This window comes from Budorcas taxicolor, chromosome 17, assembly GCF_023091745.1.
Source record: "Budorcas taxicolor isolate Tak-1 chromosome 17, Takin1.1, whole genome shotgun sequence".
Classification (NCBI taxonomy): Eukaryota; Metazoa; Chordata; class Mammalia; order Artiodactyla; family Bovidae; genus Budorcas; species Budorcas taxicolor.
The window spans coordinates 57,068,459-57,083,204 of NC_068926.1; the positions used below are offsets into that span (position 1 = coordinate 57,068,459).

General features: G+C 35.6%; 1 protein-coding gene across 3 annotated transcripts in view; it reads left to right on the plus strand.

The window, feature by feature from the left end:
• The window catches only part of TAOK3 (TAO kinase 3), a 184,227-nt gene that overhangs the window by 112,674 nt on the left and 56,807 nt on the right, over positions 1-14,746 (plus strand). For all 3 annotated transcript variants that reach the window (XM_052655171.1, XM_052655172.1, XM_052655173.1), the window contains exons 6-9: positions 1,079-1,124; positions 2,915-3,011; positions 5,592-5,705; positions 6,887-6,978. In XM_052655171.1, the coding sequence (XP_052511131.1) occupies positions 1,079-1,124; positions 2,915-3,011; positions 5,592-5,705; positions 6,887-6,978 (349 nt within the window). The remainder of the gene's footprint in view (positions 1-1,078; positions 1,125-2,914; positions 3,012-5,591; positions 5,706-6,886; positions 6,979-14,746) is intronic.

Sequence of the window (14,746 nt, forward strand, 5' to 3'; positions counted from 1 at the left end):
AATAATATAAAGTTATATCTATATTATTATATATAATGTATGATATATAATAGATTATGTATTATGTACCTTGCTACTAGAATAATTAAGACTATGAGCTATGTATTATATTGTTATATAGTATATAATTATTTATTATATTATGACATATAATTATAATATAATATATAATATTGTATCTCATATTCTTCTAAAATATTCCAGTAATGCAGGGTAAATAATACACAAGTGTTTTCACATATACTTTTTTAAATGAAAGGAATTAATATGTTATTAGTAGTTGTATCTATATGATTATAGGAAATTTGTATTCATAATAAACATACTATGTTTTTAAGAAATAATAATTTGTAAGAGTGTGCATGCTTGTGTGTGTGTGTAGATTGGTAACTGAACACTCCACTTCTGACCTTGGCTACAAATCAGCAATAGTCTGGGATGCATAAAAAAATCTAAGATGAGAGTAAAGAGTTTTCTCATTTTTGCTTTTCAAAAACCTTCCAAGGTTGCAAACCCCCCAAAAATAAATATTATTTTAATTTTAGTAATATTCTAGAAATATTTTAAGACATACATTGAACTATCCCATCTGTCTTGGGGATTCAAGCTAATGTAATGACACATAGAAGGCTACATATTTAGATTGAGATTCTAACTAGTATTTTCTTGTTTAGAACTTTTTAAAATGTGAAAGTAGAGAGCTTATAGCTTTTGACTTATTCTACTTAGTAATTCCTAGTGTAGATTTTACTGGGTCGTGTATTTGGTTACCACTTTTTTTTAAAGTTACAAAATTTAAAGTTATACTGTAACCTAACTACCTTAAATCCTTGAGTACAATCCCCATATTGTCTTAGACCAATTCCAATTTCAAATAGAAAATAGCAAAAGCAGATGATAAAAGTTATAAAAATCAATTTCTAGTGCCAGATGACCAAGATTTAATCCAGGTTCAGGTATATCAGAGTATTTATTCTCTTAGTATTCTTAGTTCTTGGTTAGTTGATTGGTTTTAGCAATTTCTTATTCTTAGGTTAATAAGAATAATTATTCTGATTATTATTTCAATCTGTTACAGTTGGTGATGGAATATTGCTTAGGCTCAGCCTCTGATTTGTTAGAAGGTAAGGATAAAAGCACTTTCCCTTTCTTTCCTTTTTACCTTGACCAGAGTGTTATCTGCTCCTATACTAAAGCACACCTTGGGCAAACTAAAAGGTTAATGCCACTTAGACTTAAGGGTTACGTGGATAAGCCATGCAGACTGTGTCTCTGCACTGTCGCTGATATCTGATTAATGACTAGTAGCCCTCTCACTCTTTTAGTTCATGGCCATCCACGGCAGATACTACTAAAATATTTGGGTAATGTCGTGTAGTATATGTAGCCAGAAACATCAAATTCATGTGTATATATGAAATATAGGCAGATGATATCAAATTATGTTGATATTTAACCCTATCACATCTTTTGACTGACCTAGTTCTCCTAACGGAGAAGGCAATGGCACCCCACTCCAGCACTCTTGCCTGGAAAATCCCATGGACGGAGAAGCCTGGTAGGCTGCAGCCCATGGGGTCGCTAAGAGTCGGGCACGACTGAGCGACTTCACTTTCACTTTTGACTTTCATGCATTGGAGAAGGAAATGGCAACCCACTCCAGTATTCTTGCCTGGAGAATCCCAGGGACAGAGGAGCCTAGTAGGCTGCCGTCTGTGGGGTCGCACAGAGTCGGACACGACTGAAGCGACTCAGCATCAGCATCAGTTCTCCTATGCAGGACACTGTTATAACCAGAGACTATGTTAAAATTTTACATTTTTAAAAAAGACTTTCTTATATTATCCTTGATCTATGAATAGAAATTGCTTATTAGCTGCTTTCACCAATAATGAAAACTTGTGGTTAGAAGGAGTACTTACAGGTGGCTTGTGACAGAGGAGAATAATGCAGTCTAAAACACTCTAGTAGTCATATATGGATGTGAGAGTTGGACCATAAAGAAGGTTGAATGCCAAAGAATCGATGCTTTTGAACTGTGGTGTTTGAGAAGCCTCTTGAAGGTTCTTTGGACTACAAGGAGATCCAACCAACTGTATCCTAAAGGAAATCAGTCCTGAATATTCATTGGAAAGACTGATGCTGAAGCTGAAACGCCAGTACTTTGGCCACCTGATGTAAAGAAAAGACCCTGATGCTGGGAAAGACCGAAGATGGGAGGAGAAGGGGATGACAGAGGATGAGATGGTTGGATGGTATCACCAACTGGATGGACATGAGTTTGAGCAAGCTCCAGGAGTTGGTGATGGACAGGGAAGCCTGGCATGCTGCAGTCCATGGGGTCACACAAAGTTGGACATGACTGAGCAACTGAACTGAACTGAAAACACTCTAGGCATTTAAAGTGTCAGCGGGACTGGTAAATTTGGACCTGGCCAAATTCCACACATTGGAATCAGTGTGGTTTTGACTTGCAACTGACAAGTAAATTAACAGTTCCTTACAGTGAGTATCTGGAGAAAGAAATGGCAACCCACTCCAGTATTCTTGCCTGGAGAATCCCATGGATAGAGGAGCCTGGAGGGCTACAGTCTATAAGATCGCAAAGAATCAGACTCACCTGAGCACAGCACAGCACAGCAGCACAGTGACTATCAGGCTTTGTTTTATTTTATTTTGAAGGAGTTTGTTTTTATGCTTGAGTTTTCTGATTATTTATTCTCTAGGAAAATTCTATAGGAAAATATATTCTATGGAAAATATAGGAAAATATATCCTATGTATTTAGGTGAATGTGTTTCCAAATTGTCATTTAAGAAAGTACATAATTCAGTCTGGTATTGCTATATAAGATAATAAAAATAGGAATGAAACTGATCATCCACTCTTGGCTTTTTTTTTTTTCCTTCCTCAGTTCATAAGAAACCACTTCAGGAAGTGGAGATCGCTGCCATTACTCACGGTGCCTTGCAGGGGCTAGCCTACCTGCATTCTCATGCACTGATTCATAGGTAAGATTAGAGACCAGTTACATTTTCATTTCAGTTACAGGACTGTCTGTTCAAGGAACCTTGAAAATTAGTGCATGCTCCAATTTTTAGGGTGCCTGAGGATTTATGGGAAGCAAACAGATTGCTGCTGCTTCTGAATGTAAAGAGTAAAGTTGCCAGAATTTAGTTCCTATCTCTTCATCTCTCCCATATATCCATAAAGACTTATATCATCTCTGTTCTCTAGGTAACTATTCTCCAGGCTTAATGTTGCAGCGAAATTTGAAGAGGAGCCCAGCAACCTTTAGATACTGTCAATAAAAAAAGGAAAAGAAAATTAGCTTTGCTTACATATGTTTATTTCCTAGCTGAGTTCTTCTTTTCCTGTTGCAAATAACAAGTCAGTCTCACGTGAATATATGCTATTCTATCAATTTAAAATTTTTTGCATTTCTTTAGTCCATATAGATATATAGGAAGGTATTATCATCTTCATTTCAGCAGATGATGAAAAACCATCTGAGACTTAGAACAATTTAAATAATTAGCCCATAGTTTCCTAGCATTTATGTAATAAAGATTGAAACTCAGATTTTCTAATGCCTAACACAAGGCTAAACCACTCCAGTGTTCTTGCCTGGAGAATCCCAGGGGCAGGGGAGCCTGGTGGGCTGCTGTCTATGGGGTCGCACAGAGTCAGACACGACTGAAGTGACTTAGCAGCAGCAACACAAGGCTTCCCTCTAAGTTACATTTTGTTTGTCACAGCCCCACTCTCTTCTTTCCAACCTACTTCCCAGCACTAATTTCTAAGCAAAGTTGTCATTACCAGTTTTTCATCTCAGTAAAGAACTTCTAGTACTGTTACTTTAATGAATAGTGGCCAAGTAGTAGTGAAAGGATCTGAGATGGCTTAAAGCCATAAGGAAAAAATTTACATTTACCAGGAAGAAATGAAACTATTAAGTCATAGGTTCTTCTTTTGCTTCTTTTCTCATTACTCTAGAGTAGCCATTGTCAGTTACTAGTACATACTGCAAAATAGAACTCCCTCAAGACAGATAGACCAAAATTCCTATCATGAGTTTGGCTTGTTTGTAAGGATGAAGAATGACCCTAACCATGGCTAATAAATATTGACAAAATTGATTTAACTATAATTTCTGAAGATTTGACAACTTTAATATGAATGTATATAAGGTGCCATTACTGAATGTCAACTTGTTTTGCTTGTTTCTGTTTATAAAAGTCACAGTTCAGTTTTTTGTGCCTTTGTTACCTTAATTTACACATTAATGTTTTGTTCCATATTACACTTTATCTTTTAATATGTAAAGGGAATTGAAAAGACAAAAAAACTTTTAAAGAATGCTCTTTAGTTAAAAATAAATTCAGATTCTTATTGTTTTAATTTAAAAGGCAAGTCAGTGTTAGAGAAAAGATATTTTTCTATTGTATGAGAATTAAATAATGCTTCTTTTTTTTTTAGTTTTCTCTGCCAATGCCTAATGTCATCATGAGGAAAGAAACTGAATTTTCAAGGGAAGATTTTTGGAAAAATTATTTTGGGAGCATTTGAACCTTTTATTTTCACCTTGACATAAGTTTTCCTCATTCCCTCTGCTTTATCTTTCCATTGCCCATCAATGTATAATTCTTAATTCCTAGTACTCATTACACCTCATCCCTTTTTTAAAAATAATAAAGAGTACATCCACATCTTCTCATTCTGAATTTTCATACTGAAGATTGAATTTTTTAAATCATATTTTTCATACTGAAGATTGAATTTTTTAAATCATATTTTTAAAAAATTTTGCTGCATAGAATTTCTAACAGCTTTAGTAGTAACCACTTGAGATTGAATTTTTTAAAATCATGTTTTTTTAACTTTTTGTTGCATAAAACTTCTAATAGCTTTAATAGTAACTAGTTGAGATTCTTTGTAATAATACAATAGAAATGCAATTTCCTAACCCCTAATCCTTGTTTGTTTTGATCTTTCAGGGTCTTCTTTTTACTGTACAGTGTTATTTTTAAAATAACACCTTCTCTATAACATGTACCCTCAAATGCCTTAGAGTTGCAGTTACAATTAAAGGCAGAGAGAAAGGGTCACAGGCAAGAAAGAAAAGGTATGTGTGTAGCTGAGGTTTATTGGTAGGTAGTCAATTCAGAGTCATTAAAGATTTGTTTAGACTCAAAAAATGTCATGAAATTTAGAAAAGAAAAAAAGTGTTACAAATGGCACCAGTTTTCCCAGCATGAAGAATACTGTTGATGACTGAATTTAGCAATTCATATGCTTTTGTAAGTGTAGGAACTGAGAGGTTACCTTGTCTGCCATGTCTGCCTCTTTTCTCATTTCATTCTTCACCTCTGAAGGAAGCTGTATGTTTTAATAATTACTATGACCTACCAGTAAGTACACCAAGGAATTTGGTCCCCTTTATAACTTGCAGTAATTACTAAATCCCCTTCTGGCTAACTGAGCAAGTTTTTTTTTTTAATGAATTTTTTGTCTTATTAATTGCATGCTCTGACCTATTCCATAATCAAAATTGAAAAGTAATTTTCTAACCCTCTTATTTTTTCCTATAGGGATATTAAAGCAGGAAACATTCTTCTAACAGAGCCAGGTCAGGTGAAACTAGCGGATTTTGGATCTGCCTCAATGGCTTCTCCTGCCAATTCCTTCGTGGGCACACCTTACTGGTATGTGGAATTAGAAAACACAACATAGTTTTACAATATGTGTGTGTAACCAAGATGGGCTCATAGCACTGGTTTTGTTTGGTTCTTTTTTTTTTTACACTGTCTCACCATGTGCCTCAAATGAGATTACATTAGGAAGGATAGAAACTTCACTAGCAAAAAAGAAACACTTAGACTGAGTATAAAATTTCCAGTGACTTTAAATTGTTCAAATAAGATTGATGTCACTGTGTGTAAACTGAGTAGGATTATCAACTCACTGACCAAGCTCAGGTTTTATATTTCATTTAAAGTTTCTTTTGAACTTTTCTCTTCAGGCAGAGTCCCTAGGCAAGAACAAGTTAATTTCTTTAGCCTTTTCTAGCCAATGAACATAAATTTTACCTTTCAATGAAAGAAATCCATGTTCTTATTTCTGTTGAATTCTCTGATACTTTATTTCACTTGTCATTCTGACTTAAAGTTTCATCTCACTCTATTCAAGACTCCTTTCATTTATTTCATAGACACATTGGAATTTCATTGTACCTTGGGGAATGACTTACACCCCTGGAAACTTACTTGCCTACTAAAAAAAAATTAGCTACTATTTGAAATTTTTCCCACCATCATCAAATAACATATACTATGCAACTACTTACACACACTAATAGAGAACAGATCATCTTAAACTATATAACCCTTACCCTCCTAATGAAAATCCATTATGGACAAATAAAATAATATCCATTACTGTAGCCAGTTTATTTGTTTTTTAACTTATAACATCTTGGAAATACCTGATTATATATTGCTTTATGTAATTGCATGAAGTATTTTTCATATTGTTTAAAGTAGTTAAAGTGTTTCATACATATTAATCCTTTACAAATATCTCTGAGGTAGCTAATAAAATTCTCTGCATATTACAGATGAGGAGACTGATATAAAGAAAGATTAAGTAACTTAGCCAAGATCAAAGGATAGTAAAAGGCCTGTTGAAAATCATGTATTTTTTCATGTAAATCACTGGGTATATTTTTGTATTTTCAGTAGTGTTTTTTCAAATTGTTTGTGTAAAGAAATGGTAACTTTATCAGATAAAACTTTAGAATATGCTCAAAAACAGCTATTTCGTTGAATCTATTAAGTGAATTTTATTTTTAATTTGCAACTTGAGTTTTGTGAATTATATTTGGCAGGATGGCTCCAGAGGTGATCTTAGCTATGGATGAAGGACAGTATGATGGGAAAGTTGATATTTGGTCACTTGGGATCACCTGCATTGAAATGGGTGAGCAAAGAGCTGTTTCCATTGTACTTTTGAAATCACTCCTTATTACAATTACAAATTCACTTATCCAGCTATTATTAAATATTTAATGAGTTCCTGGTACATATGTGCTAGGTAATGTGAATTTATTATATTTTTTCTATGCTTTGTTATAACATCATAAGATTGCTTTTTCTCTCTGTTATATTTTCATGTTATTATGTTAAGTAAAAGAGTTAGAGCACATATGGCAGCTAACCAGTGTAAAAATATACAACAGTTGGTATTAATATTTGAAAAATATCCATTCTCCATACCACAAATAATGACATATGTCCTTCTTTCATAGTAATGTCCATTACTTAATTTACATTCCAGCTTATATAAGGGAACTCTGGGAAAGTACTAGCAAACTTACCAAAGATTAGACTCTAAAAACTGACCTACATAGAGAGCAGTCCCAGATAAAACTTCATATTAGGGAATACCTCCATCAATAAGATCTATGGAAAAACCCAAACTAACTTTTTGGCCAACCCAGTGCTCTAAAATATAAAGCTATATAAAACACAAAAAATTAAAAGATTCACTTCAGTTCCATTCAGTTGCTCAGTCACGTCCGACTCTTTGCGACCCCATGAACCGCAGCACACCAGACCTCCCTGTCCATCACCAACTCCCAGAGTTTACCCAAACACCCATCCATTGAGTCAGTGATGCCATCTAACCATCTCATCCTCTTGTCCCCTTCTCCTCCTGCCTTCAATCTTTCCCAGCATCAGGGTCTTTTCAAATGAGTCAGTTCTTCATATCAGGTGGCAAAAGTATTGGAGTTTCAGCTTCAACATCAGACCTTCCAATGAACACCCAGGACTGGTTTCCTTTAGGATGGACTGGTTGGTTCTCCTTGCAGTCCAACAGACTCTCAAGAGTCTTTTCCAACACCACAGTTCAAAAGCATCAATTCTCCTGCACTCAGCTTTCTTTATAGACCAGCTCTCACATCCATACATGACCACTGGAAAAGCCATAGCCTTGACTAGACGGACCTTTTTGACAAAGTAATGTCTCTGCTTTTTAATATGCTGCTAGGTTGGTCATAACTTTCCTTCCAAGGAGTAAGCATCCTTTAATTTCATGGCTGCAATCACCATCTGCAGTGATTTTGGAGCCCCCAAAAATAAAGTCAGCCACTGTTTCCACTGTCTCCTCATCCATTTGCCATGAAGTGATGGGACCGGATGCCATGATCTTCGTTTTCTGAATGTTGAGCTTTAAGCCAACTTTTTCACTCTTCACTTTCACTTTCATCAAGAGGCTCTTTTGTTCTTCACTTTCTGCCATAAGGGTGGTGTCCTCTGCATATCTGAGGTTATTGATATTTCTCCCGGCAATCTTGATTCCAGCTTGTGCTTCCTCCAGCCCAGCGTTTCTCATGATGTACTCTGCATATAAGTTAAATAAGCAGGGTGACATTATATAGCCTTGATGTACTCTTTTCCTATTTGGAACCAGTCCATTTTTCCATGTCCAGTTCTAACTGTTGCTTCCTGACCTGCATACAGATTTCTCAAGAGGCAGGTCAGGTGGTCTGGTATTCCCATCTCTTTCAGAATTTTCCAGTTTATTGTGGTCCACACAGTCAAAGGCTTTGGCATAGTCAATAAAGCAGAAATAGATGTCTTTCTGGAACTCTCTTGCTTTTTCCATGATCCAGGGGATGTTGGCAATTTGATCTCTGGTTCCTCTGCCTTTTCTAAAACCAGCTTGAACATCTGGAATTTCACAGTTCAGGTATTGCTGAAGCCTGGCTTGGAGAATTTTGAGCATTACTTTACGTATAGACTAATGGAAAGTAGCTGAAACATAACTAACAGAGTATTGGCCCCGAATTTCTGAGGAACTCTCACAACTTCTTTACCAAATTTCTTTATTAAAAAGAAAACAACAAACTGCCAGCAGAAAAATGGACAATGAGTATGATCAAGGAGTTAGCACTGAAAAGAAAGCATAAATGGACAACAAACATCAGAAGATACTCCACTTCATTAGTATTCAGTGAAATGCAAAGTAGAACCATTTCATATTTATCAGATTGGTATAATTTTTTAAAGCCAGATGGGAAGCTGCTAAAGAAACAGGAACTCCCAAACACTATTGATAGGAGTATAAATTGGTATAACCATGTTGGAGAGCAAGTTGGCAACATCTGGTAAGGTTGATGAGTGTCAGTGACTCAACACTTCTAAGTATACACTTTAGAAATTTTATATATATACACTAGAAAATGTGGAAGGCTTCAACCTTGTTTGTAGAAGCAAGAATAGTTGGAAACAACCTAATTTCTTACCCTAAGAATGACTGAATTAATTATGAATTACTGTATCACAGTTAAGGATGAACTAGATCTACATGTGTCATCATGGATAAATCTCAGATCACAACACTGAATGAACAAAAAATGTCACAAGAGTATAGATACAGTATGATACCAATTATGAAAGTTTTACAAGCAACTTTATATGTTGTTTATGAGTATACATGTATACTAATAGATGTAAGAGATATCATTTCAGAATATTGAATTTTGGAGAATAGAAGAGGAAGTTACATCTACTTATTTTTTAGAAGAAAGGATTATTCCTATTTTGTCATTTATGTTCTAAAATGAATCAAAATTTTACTTGTAACACTGAAACTATAGTAACACCTCCTCACTTACAGCACTTTACAAGGTTGTCCCCCGAGTTGAACATTACAGCTAATTAGTGCCCACCCATTGTTTTAACAAGTTTTTTCTTACCTAAATCTATTTAAACTATGACATGGATTTGGCACATACCCTTTTATGATGATTCAAGATCATCATCACATCAGTTTTTATACTATGTAGATATGTTGTTGTTCAGTCAGTCAATCATGTCTGACTCTTTGCGACCCCATGGACTGCAGCATGCCAGACTTCCCTGTTCGTCACCATCTCCCAGAGTTTGTTCAGATTCTTGTCCATTGAGTTGGTGATGCCATCCAACCATCTCATCCTCTGTCATCCCCTTCTCCTCCTGCGTTCAATCTTTCCCAGCATCAGGGTCTTTTCCAGTGAGTTAGCTTTTCATGTCAGGTGGCCAAAGTATTGGAGCTTCAGCATCAGTCCTTCCAGTGAATATTCAGGGTTGATTTCCTTTAGAACTGACTGGTTGAATCTCCTTGCAATCCAAGGGACTCTCAAGAGTCTTCTCCAGCACCACATTTCGAAGACATCAGTTTTTTGGCGCTCAGCCTTTTTTTATCGTCCAGCTCTCACATCTGTATATGACAGCTGGAAAAACCATAGCTTTGACTCTTCAGGTCTTTGTAGGCAAAGTAATGTCTCTGCTTTTTAATATGCTGTAGATGTAATAATGACTGGAGTTTCAAACAGCCGTGGATATTGGCAAAATAGCTACAGGTTCCAGGAGATAACTTGGTATTTCCTTTCTTAAGAGTCCCTTGTATGTGCTTAATTTCTGATTTTACCTTTTTAAATTGAAATATATATAACAACATGCTCTCTATATCAACCTAACTTTGATTGCCTTTTATAAAGTGATTTACAGCCAACAAAGGTCCATCTAGTCAAGGCTATGGTTTTTGCAGTATCATGTATGGATGTGAGAGTTGGACTATAAAGAAAGCTGAGTGCCAAAGAATTGATGCTTTTGAACTGTGGTGTTGGAGAAGACTCTTGGCAGTCCCTTGCACTGCAAGGAGATCCAACCAGTCCATCCTAAAGATCAGTCCTGGGTGTTCTTTGGAAGGACTGATGTTGAAACTGAAACTCCAGTACTTTGGCCACCTGATGCGAAGAGCTGACTCATTTGAAAAGACCTTGATGCTGGGAAAGATTGAAGGTGGGAGGAGAAGGGGACAACAGAGGATAAGATGCTTGGATGGCATCACTGACTCAATGGACATGGGTTTAAGTAGACTCCGGGAGTTGGCGTTGGACAGGGAGGCCTGGCGTGCTGCGGTTCATGAGGTCACAAAGAGTCGGCCACGACTGAGTGACGTGAACTGAACTTACTGAATCAAAGAACAAAGTAACTTTCTCTCAAATTGTCTTATCCTCCATGGCAGCTATTCCTTCAAATTGATAGATGACAGTATCACATTATGCCTGAGAGCACGCACGCTCTGTTGTAAAGAAGATAAACCTGAGTTCTAATGCCAGCTCTGCCATTTCTTAGTTGTATGATTTTGTTCAAGATGTTTTAACTCTCTATGAAATTTGCCTAATAAGATCCCCTACCTTATGCAGATTGTTGGGATTAAATGAAAATATGGACTTAATGTGCTTATTATTAAATCTTTTGTATAGTATGTGTTCAGTAAATGTTAGGCATCCTCAGCACAATCCTAGTAATATATGTGATATTTCATCAAATTTTTAATTTACATTTTAACATCTCTTTAAATAGGAAGGTATTTTACAGGCAACAGTATTTCATGATTATAATTGGCAGCATTTTATTCTAAGTTATACCTAAAATAGTGGTGCATCTTGAATTGCAATGCAACTTATTGTTAATGACAGATTCGGAGAAGGATGATAGTACATGCTCAGTTAATATTCATAAAATAAAATTGTTACCAAGGATATTAAAGTTCCCAGCAGTTATTCAAAACATATTATATTGGTAATGTAATAAACCATACAAGTACCTTTTTGACAACTTTACCATAACATCTCTATTTCCTTGGCATTAGTCTATTGTTGTTGTTCAGTCACTCAGTCATGCCTGACTCTTTGTGACCCCATGGACTGTAAACCACCAGGCTCCTGTGTCCATGAGATTCTCTAGGCAAGAATACTAAAGTGGGTTGCCGTTTCCTTCTGCATTAGTCTTGTTAATGGACACATAAAAGAAATTTATTTTTTTAAATGAAAGATGATTAAACTGCTGCATATATAATCCTAAGCAATAATTTTTCTAAGTTTTCTGTGTGTTTGAGGTTTAATGAAATTTCACATACAGACAGTGTACTCTAAATTGTGCTTTTAATGTTGAAATTACAGTACAAGTTGTAGTGACTGAATAATGTTTTGTCCCCTTTTCTTATGATATCTCTTCTGTAGAATTGCATATTCTTAAGAAGGCCCCTAATCTGTACATTGAATCACTGAGGTATTATCAGAAAGCAAGAAGATGATACTTTTACTGGCACCATCCCTCTTTCCTGGATCAAGCTCCAAGATTCCTGAGTGGTTAAACCTGTTTTACAAATTCTCTTTGCTAACTTGATCTTCCACTGGAAAAAAACTAGTTAAATTCATGCATCCTTGGAAAATTCTTGGACATTAAAATTGTCCAGTCACCAGATACTTTATTTTTTGAGATTATTTCAAGAATAGGTTAATCTGACGCTTTTCTGTTTAATCTACAGATGCTTAGTTCACCAGCACAGATCATGGTAGAAGCTGGCAAATGGTTCATCAGCATTGATAGGGAATTGACTTTTCAGAAATGAATTCTCCAAGGAATGGGGGCAGGAGGACATAAATGTTGTTACATAGTTTCTCTGCCTGGAATATTCTTCTTCCATTCACTTTCTTATTGCCACTCACTGTTTGTGTTAATAAATGAATGTTGTAATGTATGTTGAGGGGATAGAGATATATTTAGTCTTGCAGAGCTTCTTCCTTTTTAAAATCTTCTTAAAAATTGAAATACCAGTACTATCTTTATAAAATGCACAGGATTATTGAAGAGACACTGAGGTCTATTTGAAAAGGCAGATCTTGGAGCCTTATCATAATTGAATTGGATTTTGTTGTTCCTTCATCCTCCTCTTTCTAAATTTCTCCTTTGTTCTTTTTCTATTTCCCCTTCCTTACTGTTTCTCCTGTGCAATTTCATGTTCTGAGCAGTTTGAATTGTGTTTCTTTGGCCGGTGAGAAGATTCCTACTGTTCTAATAGTGAATGAAGCCACCACATAGTATCTGATGTAAGCCCCAAGAGTTAGTCACTTCTCAGTCATCTTTGTGACTTCTTGCTGCACAAAGATTCTTTGTTAACAAAGTTTCTTCTTTGTCTTAATTTGCTTAACCTTTATTTATTTATTTTAGAGGTATTTTGGGGCCACCAAAAATATATACCAGATGTTATACTCAGCAGTGAGAATGCAGAGATGAACATAATAGACATTGTCCCTAATGAAATTTAGCAAGGAAGATACACATTAAATAAAGAATTACATAACTAGTTATGGTTGTGATAGGTGGTAAAAAGTTAAAATATAATTTTCAGTGACAAAATCTAGTGGGACACCTAGTCTTCAGAGGTTCCCTAAGGAAGAGATTGTGAACATATAAAAAGCCTTGAATAAATATGTATTAAACTAATGCAGAAATGCAACTTTATTTAAGGTGAAACCTGAAGGATTAGGAGGAATTAACCAGGTAAAGTATAAGGAACAAAAGTGAAAAGGGAGACCAGACAGAGAAAGCAACATGTGTGAAAGGCTCTGACCTTGGTTCTTTCAGTGAAGCAACAGATGCATGAGAATGGGCGAAAATTTCTCCTCAGAATGATGTGCTGGAAGTAGCCAGGGCCATGTTAGTAAAGGCCAGGAGACTTTGTTTAAGAATCTAGACTTTGTCCTAAGAACAGTGGGAATCCATTGATGGTTACATGATGAGTTCCTGCTTCCACATGGCTTCAAATACTTGAAGTTGTCAGAAGGCCAAGCTCTAAAAACTTTCTCAGATCTACCTCCTGCTAAATAAAATAAACCTGAGACTATTTTTTTTTTTTTGCCTTCCATGCTTGAAACAGGTATAAAATCCTTTTGTCCACACTGCAACTTTCAAATTTCCACTTGTTAACAGTCCATGTCCCTATAATACTGATATCTGGTAAGTGTAAAGTATCCTATTGAGAAGTTAATCAAAAATACTTATCAAATCATAGACTGTCACATGTCAAAGATATCAGAGATCATTCAGTTAAGAATATAAGAGGCCCTTCCAGAGGATCACTGATAAGTATAGTTGGCTTCTACTGGAACTCTGCCGATAGCTTAAAGTTCACTATCTCAACATTATTCATTCTGGGTTTCATGGGGTTTTTTGGTTTTGTTTTACCACTCTGGTTTTTCAGAAGTTCTTCCTTCTATGAGTAAAAATGTCTTACGTGAAACTTCTTGTTCCCTGCCCTTACTTCTTGTTCTGTTTCTTAGAATTGCATAGAATAAGCTGGATTCACTTTTTTTAAAGTGGTTAAATCTTTACTTAAAAACCAAGATGCTCTGATGAAACCTGAGATCAGATTATGAATTACAGAGTGGAACTATATCAAGAATCCATTAGGATAAGCACGTGGAACAAGATAGTGATTTATCTTCTGTGACATAACTAGTAAATAGCGTAAAATTAGCTGTGCTAAGAACTAGAACCTTGTTTCTTTCCTTTGATCAATAAGTGGAACACCTAATATTTGAATATGATCTTATTACATATGCTAGAGAATAAATAAAAGAACAAGAGTATTAAGGTTATAAGATCTTGCTCTTAAGAGTTTATGATTTGTGTTGAGAGGAAAGATTTGTATGTTTATGTAAATGCAATAGGAGAGTGCATGCCAAGTGAGCACTCTACTAAAAGAGTAATAGAAATTCCAAAGAGGAGTTCACAGTGGGCTGAAGTGGAGTATGTATTTTACAAAGAAGTAACTGACTCAGTGAGTTTCTCCTTAGAAAATGGATGGACCAAACCTTGCTTACATTTATCCTCCTTTTTCCCCGCCACCC